The 18,517-nt window shown below is 34.7% G+C and overlaps 3 protein-coding genes across 3 annotated transcripts; 2 read left to right on the forward strand and 1 right to left on the reverse strand.

Annotated features, from left to right (window-relative positions):
• Positions 1 to 794: 794 nt before the first annotated feature.
• On the forward strand, positions 795 to 7,359 carry LOC131627121 (ATP-dependent RNA helicase DEAH12, chloroplastic-like). The gene is made up of 3 exons (XM_058897947.1): positions 795 to 1,808; positions 2,131 to 5,266; positions 6,146 to 7,359. Exons 1-3 carry the CDS (start codon positions 966 to 968, stop codon positions 7,357 to 7,359), a joined length of 5,193 nt encoding a protein of 1,730 aa, XP_058753930.1. The 5' UTR covers positions 795 to 965.
• Positions 7,360 to 7,521: 162 nt separating this feature from the next.
• On the reverse strand, positions 7,522 to 8,508 carry LOC131627122 (uncharacterized). Its single transcript, XM_058897948.1, has one exon. It carries the CDS (start codon positions 8,271 to 8,273, stop codon positions 7,668 to 7,670), a length of 606 nt encoding a protein of 201 aa, XP_058753931.1. The 5' UTR covers positions 8,274 to 8,508; the 3' UTR covers positions 7,522 to 7,667.
• Positions 8,509 to 16,698: 8,190 nt separating this feature from the next.
• LOC131627094 (germin-like protein) lies at positions 16,699 to 17,508 on the forward strand. The gene has a single exon (XM_058897921.1). The coding sequence runs from the start codon at positions 16,732 to 16,734 to the stop codon at positions 17,380 to 17,382; it is 651 nt and encodes a 216-aa protein (XP_058753904.1). The 5' UTR covers positions 16,699 to 16,731; the 3' UTR covers positions 17,383 to 17,508.
• The last annotated feature ends 1,009 nt before the right edge of the window (positions 17,509 to 18,517 follow it).

Consider the following 18,517-nt stretch of genomic DNA (forward strand, 5'->3'; position numbering starts at 1 on the left):
TTTTGTTAAAGTTTTTTTAGAAAGAAATATAAATAGTACAATTATAAACTCATGTATTTTAAACTCAGATTTCAAATAATTTTGTATTAAAGCATCTGATTGGACGATTCTAATTTAAAATTAATTATTTTAAAAAAATAATTTAATTTTTTCAATCAATAAAGATCAACTGATTTATAATATTTTTATCGCGTAAACACGGCAAAAGTTTAATGGTAGGATTTCGTTATAATTTTAGTTTAAGTATTTTTTTTAACAATAGGCAATAAATAATAAATATTCCATGAATTCATATAAAAATAAATAAAATATATATTTTTTAAAAAGTAAAATTAATATATAAGGATATTAATAAAAAATTTCGTTAATGTTAGTAATTATTAATTTCATTATAATTTTGGTTTAAGTATTTTTATTAACAATAGCCAATAAATGATAAATGTTCAGTGAATTCATATTAAAATAAATAAAATATATCTTTTAAAAAAAGTAAAATTAATATATAAGTACATTAATAAAAAATAAGGTTAATATTAGTAATTATTAATTTCGTTCTAATTTTGGTTTAAGTATTTTTATTAACAATAGGCAACAAATAATAAATGTTCAGTGAATTCATATAAAATAAATAAGGTATATCTTTTTAAAAAGTAAACTTAATATATAAATATATTAATAAAAAATATGGTTAATATTAGTAATTATTAATATTCTAACCTAATAAATAATATACGAGATAATCCAATTTTTGAAATCTGCGCATTTAAAAGAAATTTGAAAAGGAAAGAAAGTAATCCTACGGTCACACTACACTACCCAGTGGAAAGGAGTAGTAACCAAGAAACAGAAACGAAGCGCACACATTAATATTAAATACTATCAAACCCCTAATCACAATCAACACATTTCTCTACTTTTTCACTTCAAAATTAGGGTTTTGCTATTCTCTTTCTAATTGCTTCACCATGAAGAAGACTATTCCGTCCAGTCAAAACCCCAATTTCAACCGTCTACCACCGTGTCCTGATTACCGTTACCGGAAACCTGGATTTTTCACCAACCACCGTGTTGACCGTCCTCCAGAGCGGAATCCCCCTCACCGTGAGCCCAATTTCATTCTTAAGCTCCTCCACCTTGGCCGTGGCGCTCTCCACCGCGACGATGTTGAGTGTTTGATAGGGAAATGTAAGCCGAGTCCGGATAATTATTGTTTTTACCCCTGTGATGGTGTTGCTGCGTCGCTGAATTTTATTCAGTGGACGGATGCGCGTGAAGCTGTTGTTTGGTTCTGGGAATCGCGGCTTGTTGGAGGGCATGATTTTACGCCGGAGTTGATTTCGAATGTTATGGTGCCTTCTGATAGGGATGAGCTTGAAGGTAGGCTGAGGAGCCTTTTTGTGAGGCATGTGAATGAGTTGATGGCGGGGAAGGAAGTGAAGAAGTGGGTGGAGGAGTGGGATGGTTTGTCGAAGGAGATTGGTCGTGTTAAGGGGTTGTTGGGGAAGCCTTTTCCTGTTAGAGTGCAGCAGCAGCATGTTGAGAAAAAGAAAGGGCTTGAGGAGGAGAAGAGTTTGGTTGAGAGGAGGTTGAAGGAGTTTGAGTTTGCGATGGAGTGTATTTTGCAGCACTTGGAAGAGAGTAATGACGTGGAGAGTGGTGAAGATTTTATTCCTGTGTTTAGGTTTGATGGGAGTTTTGATTGGAAGAAGATTCACAGTTTCATTGTCCGGGAACGGCGAAGACTTGAAGAAGGATTGCCCATTTATGCTTATAGGCAGGAAATTCTTCAGCAAATACATCATCAACAGGTATCTTCATACATATGCTTGAAAATAATGTTTTTTTTTTGTTTTGTTGTAATCTGTTGATGTGATCATGGGAAAAGATATACGCATTTGTATTTGTTGGTTGTGCAACAATAAAAACGTTTGATTTGCCCGTGCAAACTACTCCCTCTGGTCCTTATTTTAAGAAAAAGTTTGTTTTTTAGATTCATTCATTATAAACTATAGATTGGTTTTTCAATGAATTTTAAAAGCAAACTATTTCTTATATTAAGGACTGAATGGAGTATTAGTTATGTTGCTATTTAAATTTTTGTGGTTGTTCTTATTAGTAGGTTTTGTGCAGATAACTGTGTTGATCGGAGAGACTGGTTCTGGGAAGAGTACTCAAATAGTGCAGTTTCTAGCAGATTCTGGCATTGGGGCTGATGAGTCAATTGTGTGCACCCAGCCTCGCAAGATTGCAGCCAAGTCATTGGCTCAAAGGGTGCAGGAGGAAAGTAGGGGATGTTATGAAGAAAATTCAATACAGTGTGTTTCTACATTTTCATCCAGCGAGAAGTTTGATTCCAGGATATCATTCATGACGGATCATTGTTTATTGCAGCAGTACATGACTGATCGAAATTTGTCTGGGGTATCGTGCATTGTAGTTGACGAGGCTCATGAAAGGAGCTTAAATACGGATCTACTTCTGGCACTGATAAAAAATTTACTTTGTAAGAGGGTTGACTTGCGCCTTATCATTATGTCTGCCACGGCTGATGCAAAACAGCTATCGGATTATTTCTATAACTGTGGAGTTTTTCATGTACACGGGAGAAACTTCCCGGTTGAGATGAGATATGTTGCTTCTGATTATGTAGACAATTCTGGCTCCGCCACTGTGGCATCCTATGTTTTTGATGTTGTCAAAATGGCAACAGAGATTCACAAGACAGAGAAGCAAGGAACTATTCTTGCTTTTCTGACTTCACAAGTAGAAGTAGAATGGGCCTGCGAAAAGTTTAAAGTCCTATCTGCTGTTGCTCTACCTTTGCATGGAAAACTTTCATCCGAAGAGCAATTTCATGTTTTCCAGAACTATCCTGGAAAAAGAAAAGTGATTTTTTCAACGAATCTTGCAGAGACATCGATTACAATTCCTGGTGTTAAGTATGTGATAGATTCCGGGTTGGTTAAAGATTGCCGATTTGATCCTTGCACTGGAATGAATGTACTTAAGGTTTGCTTGATCAGCCAGAGCTCAGCTAATCAAAGGGCTGGTCGTGCTGGGAGGACTGAGCCTGGCAGGTGCTATAGGATGTACTCAGAAGCTGATTATCATTCTATGAAACTAAATCAAGAACCTGAGATTCGGAGAGTTCATCTTGGTGTAGCAGTTTTGAAGATCCTTGCTTTAGGGGTGAAGAATGTGCAGGATTTCGATTTTGTGGATGCTCCAAGCCCTAGTTCTATTGAGATGGCGGTCAGGAATCTAATTCAATTAGGATTCATTAAACTGAACAATAATGTTCATGAGCTAACATATGAAGGTAAGTACTTGGCAAGAATGGGGATTGAACCTAGGCATGGTAAGCTTATTCTTGGCTGTTTCCAACTTGCTCTGGGCAGAGAAGGTGTTGTCCTTGCTGCCATGATGCCCAATGCAAGTACTATTTTCTGCAGATTTGGTAATGAAGATGATAAGCAAAGATCTGATTGTCTCAAAGTGCAGTTTTGCCATTCTGACGGTGACCTTTTTACTCTTCTCTCTGTGTACAAAGAATGGGAGGCTCTGCCTCGAGAGAGGAGGAATAAATGGTGTTGGGAAAACAGCATCAATGCTAAATGTATGAGGAGATGCCAAGACACAGTTTTGGAGTATGAATCTTTCCTAGAGCGTGAACATGGCTTTGTTGTTCCAAGTTACTGGCGTTGGGATCCTCATACACCTTCTGTTCATCATAAGAATATAAAAAAGGTTATACTGGCCTCACTTTCTGATAATGTAGCTATGTTTTCTGGACGCAATCAACTTGGTTATGAAGTAGCGCAAACTGGACAACATGTTCAACTGCATCCATCTTCTTCCTTGCTCGTATTTGCTCAGAAGCCTAGTTGGGTGGTTTTCGGTGACCTTCTTTCAGTGTCTAATGAATATCTGGTCTGTGTTAGTGCTGTTGACTTTGAATCATTATACAGCCTTCAACCTCCTCCCTCGTTTGATGTATCCAAGATGGAAGATCGGAAGTTGCAAACTAAGACATTGACTGGTTTTGGCACTACTCTTCTAAAAAGATTTTGTGGGAAATTCAACAGTAATTTGCTTGGTGTTGTTTCACGCATTAGGAAAGCTTGTTTGGATGAAAGAATCTTTGTTGAAGTGAATGTTGACGAGAATATTATCCAGTTATACACTGCTTCACACGATATGAATACAGCTACTATGTTGGTGAGTGATGTTTTAGAATACGAGAAAAAGAGATTACGCACCGAATGTATGGAAAAATGTTTGTATCACGGGTCTGGTTCCTCATCACCTATGGCTTTGTTTGGGTCTGGTGCTGAGATAAAACATCTGGAACTCGAGAAGCGTTCCTTGAGTGTTGATGTGTATCACTCAAACATAAATGCAATTGATGACAAGGAGCTCCTGATGTTTTTTGAGAAGAATACCTCAGGTTCTATATGTGCTGTGTACAAGTTCCCAGGAATGGGGAAGGATCATTCAGATAGAGAAAAATGGGGCAAGATAACATTTTTGTCCCCTGATGCTGCCAAAAAAGCTGTTGAGCTGGATGGAGAAGAGTTTTGTGGCTCGAACTTGAAAATACTTCCTTCACAATCAGCTATGGGAGGGGATAAAACATTTTCAGTTCCTGAAGTTAAAGCAAAAATTTTTTGGCCTCGTAGACTTAGCAGAGGATTTGGCATAGTTATATGTGATAAAAATGATGTCAGTTTCATGTTGAGAGATTTTTATAACCTTGCAATTGGAGGGAGGTATGTTCGTTGTGCACCTAGTAATAAGTCTAGGGACGGTATTATGATAACTGGGCTTGACAGAGAGCTTCCAGAAACTGAAATTTTGGATGCACTAAGAACTGCTACAACTAGAAGGATTCTGGACTTTTTCGTGGTGAGGGGAGAGGCTGTTGGAAATCCACCATGCAGTGCCTGCGAAGAGGCACTCTTTAAACTAATTTCCCCCTTAATGCCCAAAGTAGACCCTCATATTAGTTCTTTCCGTGTTCAGGTATTTTCACCTGAGCCAAAGGATTCTTTCATGAGAGCTTTAATTAATTTTGATGGAAGATTACATTTAGAAGCAGCTAAAGCTTTGGAAAAAATTGAAGGAAAGGTATTGCCTGGATGTCTGTCATGGCAAAAGATAAAGTGTGAGCAGTTGTTTCATAGCTCCTTGATATTTCCTGCACCAGTGTATCATGTGATTGCGGAACAACTGGAAAAAATTCTTGCAAGTTTCAACAATTTAAATGGTATGCCATCATTATGCTCATTTTCTTTTATAGATGCTTGTCACTTTTCTGTTGATGTTTTTTCAAAAGCCGACCCTTTAATTTACTTGGTTGCAACTTAATGTTCCCCATGTCTCTATTGTTCATTTGTGCTGTTTATTTTATGAAAATAATAACTTCTATCCAGTTAAGATTCAGCAGTATGTTTTTGCACCCCTTCCCTCTCAAAATAAACAGGTTAGAAAAATGAAAGAAGCGAGTAGTAGTGTTTTTTTGTTGTTGTTGGTCCCCTTTTTTTACTTGTTTCTTAGAAGGTGATGTTTTATACGTATGGATTTGGATGTAAGAATTCATTTGTTTAAGATGGACACAATTTAAGGTAGTGTGCATAGTTACTTTCATTTTGGAATTTCTTATAAAATGGAATTTCTGTCAAAAATAAACCCCCCTTATTTTGGTTGTTAGCTTCTGTCACGTCATCTATTGCACATTTTTTTCCTCCCACAATTGCTTCTTTTTATAGCTTCTCTGGTTTACTTAAAATTTATTCTGCGTTTATAAAAAAGATTTGCTATATTTCAACTGGCACATAAATGAGTGGGCTATATTTTAACTGTCACATAAACGAGTGGGCTATCATTTGATATCACCCATTTAAAGCTGATAAATATTTTTGTTGCACGATTGTAAAATTGACTACTCTTGAGGGGTCTTAACATGGTCAGTGGGTCAAGCTAATATTTCATAGGCACTATATAGCTATTTTTGTTATATATTTGTGAAGTTGAATTTTACAAACTGGAAGCTTATTTATATTGTGATTGTGAGACAAGTTTAATTGCATTTTCTTAAAAACAATCTTAAGATTTGACTGCTGACAATCAATGGTCTTTTGGTTAGGTCTTGAGTGGAACCTAAACAGAACTGCTAATGGTTCCCACCGGCTGAAGATAACAGCCAATGCCACCATGACAGTGGCAGAAGTTAGGAGACCTCTGGAAGAACTGTCGAGAGGGAAAATCATTGACCATGGCAGCCTTACCCCCGCAGCTCTACAGCTCATGTTATCCAGAGATGGCATTAGTCTTAAATGCTCCATACAACAAGAGACAAAAACATACATTGTTTTTGACAGGCAGAACCTGAATTTAAGAATTTTTGGCTCGCCAGAAACAATTGCTTTGGCTCAGCAGAAGTTAATTCAATCTCTACTCTCCCTCCATGAAGAAAAGCAGTTAGTAATCCCTCTGAGAGGGAGGGACCTACCTCCTGACTTAATGAAACAAGTGGTTAAGAATTTTGGACCAGATCTTCATGGACTAAAAGAGAAGGTACCTGGGGCTGATCTCAAACTTAACACACGCCAACAGGCAATTTTTCTTCATGGTAACAAGGAGTTGAAACCAAGAGTAGAGGAAATAACTTTGGAGATTGCGCGCTCAAGCCTTCATTCAGTTGAGAGACTCGATGCAGGACCTAGTTGCCCAATTTGCTTGTGTGAGGTTGAGGATGGATATCAACTTGAAGGCTGTCGTCATTTGTTCTGCCGGTTGTGTCTGGTTGAGCAGTGTGAATCTGCTATAAAAAACCAAGGCAGTTTCCCAATATGTTGTGCTCACACGGGCTGTGGAGATCCTATTCTGCTTACGGATTTCAGAACTCTCCTGTCAAATGACAAGTTGGATGACCTTTTCAGGGCTTCTTTGGGAGCTTTTGTAACATCGAGTTCAGGAACTTATAGGTTTTGTCCGTCTCCCGACTGCCCCTCAATTTATCGAGTTGCAGATCCCGGCGAACGTAGTGAGCCATTTAGTTGTGGGGCATGTTATGTGGAGACTTGTACTAAATGCCACATAGAGTATCATCCATTCTACTCATGCGAGGCATACCGAGAGTTGAAAGATGACCCGAACTTATCTCTGAAGGAGTGGTGTAAAGGGAAGGAAGAAGTCAAAAGCTGCTTTGCTTGTGGGCAAATAATTGAAAAGATAGATGGGTGCAATCACATTGAATGCAAGTGCGGAAAACATGTCTGCTGGGTTTGCTTGGAAATCTTTTCAGAAAGTGATGAATGTTATGATCATTTGAGAACTATACACAAGGCCATCATATAAATTGCTATTTGTGTGGTGATTGTGAGTTTAGTATAGTGGTAAATAATATTATGTGCATAGGGGTTGGAAAATGCAAAGATGTGAACTAATGTATATATAATAGCAGTTCTGTACTCTACTCTGTACCATCTTGTACACGAGACTTATTTAATATAAGTTGCATCATCTGGGTCTTTTTCGACTTTTCATATATAGTATCATATCAAATTAAGTTTATTACAACACTTCAAATTATGTTACAGTTAATAAACAAAAACAGATAATGAAACAAAAATTTGTATATGCAGATTGTCTTTTTCATGTATCAACTACACATCTGTAATAGCAGCAGGACTAGTGTAACACCAAGCAAGGGCAGTGGCAACCCCAATTCCCAATGAAAATATCAAAGCCAGAACCCATTTGACACTAGTTGTTTCTTCATCAGGTAACCCTACAGCCCCCTCTGCAGGCATCAACATTGCTGGATTTTGCTGGAGGTTCAAAACTTGAAGCTCAAGCAATCTCACCCTTTGGCGATATGCAAACAACTGCATGGCCTCTTCCAACAGAGCAACAGAGAGACCATCCTTTTCTTTGTTTAGAATAGCAGCCATCTTTTCTGCCTCTCTAGCTCGTGTTTGAGACGCTTTCAGCGCCTTAAGAAGCTCTCTTTTATCCTTTTCTTCATCACCATTTTCGAGCAAGTAATCACCATGCTGTTTACTATCTTGCACTTTTTCTCTGCCAGAAATGTTACAGACCCTATTCATGGATAATATGACAGTTTTATCTGAACCTAGAAAAACCTTGGAAGGTGGAGGAAGATCACAGTTCTGCATAAGGTCAAACCCTACAACAGGCTTCTGAGAAACTTTGAAACCCATAACCTGATTACTAGCTCTTTCACTAATCTTCTTTTGTTTGCCACCCATTAAATATCCAATCCTTTTATGATAAATGGTGAAATTGTAGGCTTTATAGAAAAATATACAAGTTAAGGTGTGGAAGGGAAAAAAGTGGTAGGTTTTGGAATTGGTGGTTGTGTGGGATCATTGAATTCATAGAAGAAAACGTGATGAAGGGGCAGTAATTTTTGTGATTAGGAATTAGTTTGCTCTTTAAGTAACTCTGATTTTGATGCTTCAAGAAATACCTTGCTTGCAAGTTTGGATCAATGCAATTTAGAGAGATTCCCACCTCATTATAAAACTAACACCATGCCACTTGTTTTCTTTCTTTCAACCTCATTTTTATTTCTTTTAATTCATAAAAATGATGAAATACTAGTAATTTGACTAGATATCCGGTAAAAATTGGACTTTGAAAAATTGAGCCAAAATATGTTAATTGACTGACTTAGCCTTTGGTCAGCTTACAAAATAATTGTATTTATTTAATTTATCATTGAAAATTTTAATTTTTTTCTCTTACGATATCAAAAATTATAAAAATAAATATATGTTGAAGTAGTATACATTTTTGACAAACCTAGTACTATAACTATTCTCTTTAATATTATTATAAATTTTGTTGAAGGTTCTGTTCAAGTCTTATCCCAAAATAAACAATTTAAAATGTCGATGTCAATTTAATGATATAATAACAAATTAAAATGTCAATGTCAATTTAAGGATATAATATTCGAATGTATAATATTTTGAAGATGGAAACCAGGGATGAGTGATTTAGATTTAGGATATAAAGGGAAAATAAAGGAAATTCTTTTTTGTTTTATAAAATTTTTACACAATCATCTATTCGACCACATCTAAATCTAATCATTATTCCATTTGTTTGTATCTTCTTTTCCATACAATATCATTATACTATATTTATTATATTTTTTAACGGAATATTCCAATATATATATATATATATATATATATATATATATATATATATATATATATATATATATATATATATATATATATATATATATATATATATATATATTGAGAAACTTGAAATTTATATGTACTCAATTCTAGACTACTGTTTACTGTGGGAATTGGTAAACAACCGTTAATCCTCCCAAAGTCTTAAAACTAAAAGTTACTTGCAAGATCGACCAGTTGAATTTGAGACAAGTGCTAAGGTTTTGATATTGTACCAGTTCTGTCGATGACGCTAGCCCAAGAAACGGTTTTCTAAGACCAGAAGAACAAGTACAACGACTTTCCACATAATGAATTAGGTTCGACCGGCAGGTGACTCGTGACCGACGAAAACAGACCTAAACATAATAACTTAACAAATCTGAGTATTCACTGATCTTGACCTACTATGGTGACTCGTGACCGACATAAGGTCGTGAATTCAGGTTTGTTCTACACGAAGCAAGGCTCGAGTGACTCTTTTGTGAACTCGAGACTCATAATCAGAAGAGTGTCAACGTACACGAAAATGTAGAATGAATGCTGATCAATGAATAAAATACATGTAAAAACTTTAAAGTAAATAACTGAAACATAAAAGTTTTGCATTGAAATAAAAGTGGTGATTCACGTACGTCAAATGCTTATTCACTCTTTTTTTCTGAAGTCGGAAATTGGGCAGAGTTTTGGCAAGCAGTTTGAATATACCAGCGAACACACTTAATTCTACATAAAATGACTTATTTATAATAATTTACAAAGATAACTGCCTAAGGCAATCTACGGCTGAAGCTGAGACTAAAAACAACCGCTTCACGAGATCTTTCCACATATTTGGCGCCTACAATGCACGACCTCTCGAAGTAACTGTCTGTGACTTTGAAATTTGAAACTTCCCGCCTTTGGCTCTTTACGAATTAACCGCTCCTGGCCTCGATGCTTGCCTTTGTCAAAGACATAAACATGATAATTTTTGCCAAATATGGGAAGCCTCTGTGGTTGAAAAGACTTCCTTCGACCATTACCTCTAATCCATATCATGGTTGATTCGACCTATGTACTCCTTCGACGCATCTTTACTTTGACTTTTTAATGTACATTTTCCACACAAGTCTTAATCGCCTGAGACGCCTTTATTTGTAAGAATCTTCCCTTTACCCTTAAGGCTATCAACCTGGGAATACACGTTCCTCCTTATTGCAAGGAATTTTCAGGATAACAACTGTTAGCGCAACATCGGGGGAGGATCGAGTCGGGAGCATTGTTTATTCCGGGACATTCCTTTGAGCAACACATCTTTGTGGGAGAGACACCACTTCTCCACCTAAAACCTTAAGGTGATAGGTGAGTGGGTTCTCCCACTTATATATGCTCAAGTCACCACACACATTTCCAATGTGGGACTATTAACCACACTCACACTTGATTCTCAACACTCCCCCTCAAGTGTGAGTCTTACACAATGCTCCCCCTCATGTGGAAGCTCTCTCTTCCACATACACTTGTATCCGTTGACTTCAACTACATGTATCCGTTGATTCTCTTCAACTACATGTATCCGTTTACTTTCAACTACAAGTTTTAGCCGGTCCCTTTTTTCTCGAACCAAAGGCTCATGATACCATTGTTAGCGCAACATCGGGGGAGGATCGAGTCGGGAGCATTGTTTATTCCGGGACATTCCTTTGAGCAACACATCTTTGTGGGAGAGACACCACTTCTCCACCTAAAACCTTAAGGTGATAGGTGAGTGGGTTCTCCCACTTATATATGCTCAAGTCACCACACACATTTCCAATATGGGACTATTAACCACACTCACACTTGATTCTCAACAACAACTACATGGTAATTATGAAATATAGTAGATTTTTGCTCATATTTTAAAGTGATAGTAATGGTTAGGTTGTAGAAGTATAGTCTTTTATGTATATTTGAGAATCATATAAAACCTCGACTACGATATAGTCACATTTAATTAGAAATGTTAAATGTTCATTTCTTTAGGATTAGGATAGGGTTAATTTTTTTTATTTATAAATTAGATATTTTTTGCATGTAACTAGACAAATTATTTTTTCGAGTAAAGAAGAATTACAATAGACTGTAAAATTTTCTCTCAATTATTTTTTTATGACATTGCTACGTATTTAGAGTTTGATTTGAACACCATACCTATACAATTAGAGTTAAAAAGGTAGTTTACTGTAAAAAAGTTTTATACTGTCATCCAATAGAAATATATTATTCTGTCATGTCATATTACTAATTTAAATTTACAGTATGATTTGGCGTTTAACATGATCTTGATTGGTTGATAGTGTAAAACTTTTTTACACTGTCAGTGCATCATCCATTTTCTCATGCAATTGAGCTGGTTAAGTTAGTGTTTGATACAATAAAAATAACAAGATAAAATTATTGAAGTTGGATTTTGAGCACTAGTATTTGTTTTTATCGTTTTTGTTTATTAGAGGTGTCAAAAAGAATTTTCAATCACAAATTTTTGGGTAGGGATTGAATGCCTTTAAAGGAAAAATTATCGTGACTTTACTGTATTTTATATTTTATAGTGTTTTATGAAATAAATAATAGTTAAGATGAAAGAGAATGATGTAACATTAACACGGAGATAGAGAAAAAAAGTTATGGTGACTTTTCCTTCTCAAATTCTATTTACTGAATCTCTATTTTCATTTATTTTTTTATATCCATATTGATTTAGTACTTTTTTTTTATCCTAGTCCATATTGTTATTAGTTATTCGGACATATAAGTAAGGGGCTAAAACATGTAAGTCTTTTTTTTTTTTAAAAACAAAACTCTAACTTTTTTTAAAGGAAACTAATGTTGGGCTTATGCCCAGTATCGATTACAAAGAAGTTTTCTACCCTATGATTTTCTTATACATCACGTGAAATTTCAAAAATATTTTTTAAAATCAAAAATATATTTCTGAGACGTACTCGAAATTACATTTTCGGTATGTTGATACACATATAGTAGAAAAAACTGACTAGAAATAAACCAAATTCACAAACTCAAAATACCATAATTCAAACATCGATAACATAACATAAGAAATGCATTAAGAATTTTTTTAACATAATTCAAACATTACACTTCAACGTCCAGGTGGTCGCGTAAATGTATCTTCGGTATTTACACGATCTTTCTTCAACTGAAAAACCAGATTAATGTGAACAATGAGGATTGAAATGAATAAAGTTTATCTTAAATTCCACTTTCTTGAACTCCTTTTGATATGATGAACCACAAGAATGAAGTTTTGGAGTGAAAAATTTGATTGAGAATGAAAGGGTTTTTGGAGAAGTTTATGGAAGGTTTATGAAATGAGATGATCATGCTGGTTACTGTTTTAAGCATTGTGGCTTTTGAATTTCTCAGATATACACTTCCGAATTGCAGGTAAATAGTGAGGTGGCAAAAATTCCAATCTTCTTGCACTAATTTACCGGAGATGCATTTTCGTGAACAACCAGAGATATATCTCCAATTTTGTTTTCTCTTTAAAATATGATGGATAGACTTCTGGACTTGTATTGTATTGAAGGGTGCATACTTGAAATGCATTTCCGATTTATGCAGAGGCATTTTTGGAATTCCATTGTGTGTTTTTCACTCTATAGGGTGGAATAAGAAATTCCTAAGAAGTTTTTATCTCTTATGGTTCTTTGGGCTAAATGATGAGTCATTCATTATTAGATATGCTAATTTGCTCCACATTTCATATGCTAAAGTCCTTTAGGGTTTTTTCTAATTTTGTTTACCATCGCTCTAAGGTGAGATTTATCATCTTCTTTGGTATCTGTCGCTGCACCTTGCTTCTTCCAATCTTCTATATTATTTTTGTTCATCTGTTGCACCTTTGTCTCTTGAATGAAGTAAATCTCTGCCTTCTCTTTTTTCAAAATTTGGTGAATTCTTCCCTTTTAAAGGAATTACCACACCCACGAATGTTAAATATCACAATATTCATGGGATCCCAGAATCGATCTCCTCCACTGGGGCAACAATCATCTTATCCCTAGATTCAAGATCTGGAGCAATTCCTTCAAACACTTCATCGTCTTCTTTCCCTTCAATACCCAATTATTTCATTGACTTCCAACTTAGTTGGAATATTTCCATCAATTGCGTTCCAAAATCTTGAGTTCCCTTGTTGAACATCAGAATCGTTTGTTGATTCACAACATAACACCGATCCACCAAGTACCTTGACGATTGCTCCCCAGAATTCACCATATTTTCACTGGGATTAGGGTTTGAAGCAGGGATGTAACTATTACTCAAATTGACTTTACAAGGCATCAAAGCATTGAAATACGAAGGAACCGACTTATTCTTTAATGTCTCAAAACTAGCATAAATAGTTTTCCCTTCTTTTTGGGCCGAAATCTATAAAATGGGCCAACTAGGCCCATAACAAGCGGGCCAGTAGGGGAGCAAGAGATTGGGTCCTAACATTAGACTCATGGGTTTACAACTGGATGAATGCTTTGTAGCAATGAATTTTCTCTAGTTACCAAATCCCCATGGCCCACACCGTTTGACTTTAGTTTAATCGCCTCATTGTTCCTACTATTGTCGGGTACAACAATTAATGTTGACTCCAACTTGTCTTTTCCACCAATCATAGTTTATGCATCCCTTTCCTCATGCACAAGTTATCATCCCCCTTTTCCACAAGTTCTATATCTTCCAATCCGCCGCCTGCAATAGTTGGAGCTACTGCCTCCTCAAAAGCAGAATTTACAGGTTATGTAGAAAGAAAACTCTCCTGAATCATTTCCCCATTCTTAGATTCCCACGCGCCATCGTTCTCCTCCGAGTTGATATCATTGCATCCAACATCCTTGTTGAAGTTTGGGACAATAATTCTCTTAGGCCCATGCATATCTTCGACTAGTTTTATGCTGAAAACATTATCATTAATCTTCACATTGAAAGTTTCATTCAATACTAATGAATACTTGGTCGTAACGAGTATTCGAGCGACGTCCATCTTAGTCTATTTACTTGTCTCATAATCTAAGCATATGAGCTTACCAACCGAACTTGTTATCAAAAAACTAGTAAGACCAAGCATGACACTCCATAACAATACAACCATGTTAATCTTCCGTTATCAATAGCTTCGGGAGACTGAGGGAGAATCTCCAAGAACCAATGCCATATCTAGTGCTTAGCCTCCGAAACCAACGCTTCTATTTCACCTTCTTCAGTTTCCTCTAATAAACATAGGTTCGTCCCTAGAGGGGTAACTTTTACTCTGAAATAACCTTCAGTATTAAAAGCTTTCTGGATATTGTAGGTCATACCAACATTTTTGACCATCCCTATGAATGATTTCTTGAATCTACTCGACTTCTTGTTTCCGATATTGAAATACAAGTGAGCAAATTTTGGTTTTTGCTCCTTGCCCCCGCCGCATGAAACTTTAGCACGAGTAGCCACTCCCACACCATGATTAATTCGATGACCCCTTCCTACTACTAACTGCTTGTGCATAGGATTTGTTAATAGCAACACCTACATGGTTGGACCTACCTGCTCTACTTTACTCATTGTCTTGTTTATGGGCTCCCCCTCTATATTGGTGATGCTCTGTACTATGCTGATATTTCATATGTTTCCCACTAGACTCTCCCCCACGTTGAAATTTAGGAACATTCGCATGGAACTTCTTAGATTTGATGAAAATGTTGTCCAACTTCACCGCTAACATTCCTTCATCTCCAATCTTTCTAAACCTCACGAACACATAATGTTTTCCTTGATTGTCTCTTCTTGGTAGAATCACCACTTCCACGACCAAGCCATATTCTTTGAATATGTCGAATATCTCCTTCGCCCCATAATCTTCTGGAAATTCTGTAAAGAAATAATTTGAGATTATTTCATCTCGGATGACACCATTATCTTTTCCAGCGTCGCCCATTCCGCCTTGTTTTGCCTTGGATTTCTCCTTCTTGTGACTGACTGTTTTCCAACCTCCCCATCACCCTCGTTGCCTCACTGTCTTCTCTCTCCTCTCATTTTATTTCTAAAGGCTCATTCTTATTGAATACTAGTACATCTTTATTGTAATTTGTTAAAAACAAGATATAAAACTCTTGAAAAGAAAGGAAAATAAATTAAATGTTAGTTATGAATGACACATTTTGAAAATAATGAAAACAATTTTTATTTTAGCATTTTTATTGTTTTAAAAAAGCAGACAAATATTAATTTCATAATTTTAATATCTTGTTATTAACAACTAAGTTTAGCACAATTTTTAAAATAAAGCAAAAAACATTTTTCCAAAATAAACATAAACTTAATAATTAACACCGGTTGAGTGTAAGACATGTTATCTAACTAAAGTCATAATCTTTTCTAATATGGTCATAACTAAAACAAAAGGAATATTTCCATGCTTTTGCTTGTGAGATGGTTTTCTATTTTGTTATTAGAAAGCTCCAAATCCTCCTATCATGATTCCTATTGTTGAAGTGGACTTAATCTGTATTTATACACTTCTAACCTACATAATAGCCAATATAGTGCAGATTCCCCATCTAAATAAATCTCGTTTATTTGTCTTATAATATAATTTCATTTACTTCTCAAAGAAACCGTGTTAACAATAGTAGAAAAAGTGTTATCATTTATCAATAAAAAACAAGTTTGAGATCATGAAACCGGAATCAAGCTAGCATAGAAATTTAATTATTTGTTTAAAAAAGAAAAATAGAGGAATTAAATGGTTTATCTTAATATTATCATTGAAATGCTGATAAAAAAAAAAATCCATCCAACCCAATTATTAATAATTAATAACATCCAATTTTTAAAAAAATTATTATAAAGTTAGAATCCGTTCATTAATTTTTTTTTGTGAAAAAAAAAAAAAACTATTCACTTTCGATATTTCTTTATCTATTTGTTCTAGATTAAAAAAATCATGTCAAATAAAAAATTGAGTTAAATTGTTTAAAAATCATTTTTAAACTAATTTTTTATTATAAATATAATTTCCATTTCAATAAACTTATGTTCTGTTAAAAATTAATATATAAATTATTAAATAATAAATAAAATAAATTTTCAAATAGTTAATCATAAATGAAGTAATTATTGAAAAAAAATGAAGTAATATGTTGTACAAAAAGTATTTTTTTCTAATAATTAATTACTCTAACAAATTTTCTTAATTCTCGTAATTTATTATATGGAATCTTATATTTAGGAACAAAAATAATAATAAACAAGTTAAGTAATCGTGTGACTGCATGGGTAAATTAAATATGTGCGACACAATTGTATTGAAACTCACGTATATGAATAATAATTTTTAGTGAAAATATTGTAGAACACAATTTACTTTTTTTCTTCTTATAAATGAAGTAATTAATGAAGAAAAAAATGACTATGGTTAGAATATATCACTATATAAATAGCAAGAGCCTATATCACATTTCCATAACCAAAACTCAAATTTTCAAAGATGAAGATCAATCTTATTATTCTTTTCTTCTTTGCTCTCTTCTCATTATATACCTCCCAATCCAATGCCTCTTATGCAAATTCTAATCCTGATTTCTGTGTAGCAGACCTAAACACTCCATACACTCCTTCAGGCTACCAATGCAAATCATCAAAAGATGTAACAGTCGACGATTTCGTATTCTCCAACTTTGTGACCGGAAAAGCAATAGACCATTTCAATATTACGTTAACCGTTGCATCCGTCAACAACTTTCCAGGTCTCAATGGACTTGATATCTCTGCAGCAAGAGTTGAGGTCGGTGCAAACGGAACTATTGCAATGCACACTCATCCAGATGCATCTGAGTTACTAATCATGGTTAAGGGTCAATTAAGAGCTGGATTTGTAACACCTAATCATGCTTATGTGAAGGATATTAAGCCTGGTGATGTTATGGCTTTTCCTAAAGGACAGGTGCATTTTGTAGTTAACTATGGAGTTGAAGAAGCTGTTGCTTTTGCTACTTATAGTAGTTCAAACCCTAGCTTTCAGTTTCTTGATCATCTACTCTTTGCAAACGACTTGAACAGTTCTATGATTGCACACTCTACTCTTCTTGATTATTCAGAAATTGAGAGGCTTAAGGCTGTGTTTGGTGGCAGTGGCTAGGGATGTTAATTGTTTATTAAGATGCACCTCTCTATGTTTGTTTTAAATTAAGTTATGTTTAGTTTAAATTATGTTATGCACGTGTGTTTTGTTATAATTGTAATAATAAAAGAGGTGTGATTCTTATTTGATCTTATTGCCTATTATTTTTACAAACAATTTCTTAATAACTTCGATTTCATGTATGAAAGTTACTAATTTAATAGTTGATTATAATATATAAAAATAATAAATCTTAATAAGTTATTGTCAATTACTATTTCCATCTTTAAATATACAATATTTTGAGTAAATTATGAGAGTTAATAAAATTAAAATTGATTGTTATATTAAATTTGTTGATAATTTGAATGATTTTATAAATTTATTTTTTTTGGGAGTGAGAATAAGTTAATCAATATATAAAAACATGGGTTAAATCAATTTTTTTTAAAAGGGGTAAATCAAATCTCGCTACTATTGCAGGGGGTGAAAGCCATTTAACCCTAAAAACATTTACTACGTGTGTTTGGAACTCTGTCTGCTGTTGGCATGACATTTATGATGTGTTAGAGGTGGATTTTATCGAGAACAACATAGTTTCCGATATTGTTTGAAAGGTAAAATGAAATCTAAGTTCTATTTGTTGCTTTGGATGTTCGTTTGTTGGGGTATTTAGATACGTAGAAACTCCATTCTTTTTCGTGGGGATTGGTTTACGGGTTTGCATAAGGGAATTTTTTTGTACATTTTTGTAGGGGAAAAAAATCAAAAAAACTCCAAAATGTCATTTGAAGATGCATTTTCAAAAGCACTTCTAACTCCAAAATGCACTTTGGAGATGTATTTTCGAACATACTCCAAATCAAATTTTAAAGTGTTTTGGAATTACATCTTCGAAAACACCTTGCTTACACTTGAACGTTAAATTTAAATATTCAATGACATTTTCGGATATGCATTTTCGAAAATATTCAGCTTATACCACCTTGCTACATGAATTATTTCATTCTCCTTATTTCACCCATAACCAAATAGGGAGAAGTCGAAGAAAGAACCGATTTTAGATTTAAGCGGTGACAATTTGTTCTGTACATTTTAGAATGTAATCGAACAATTTTTTGTATGTACATATTGTCGTGCACAATGTAAATTT

Source organism: Vicia villosa, unplaced genomic scaffold (assembly GCF_029867415.1).
Source record: "Vicia villosa cultivar HV-30 ecotype Madison, WI unplaced genomic scaffold, Vvil1.0 ctg.000349F_1_1, whole genome shotgun sequence".
In the NCBI taxonomy this organism is placed as follows: domain Eukaryota; kingdom Viridiplantae; phylum Streptophyta; class Magnoliopsida; order Fabales; family Fabaceae; genus Vicia; species Vicia villosa.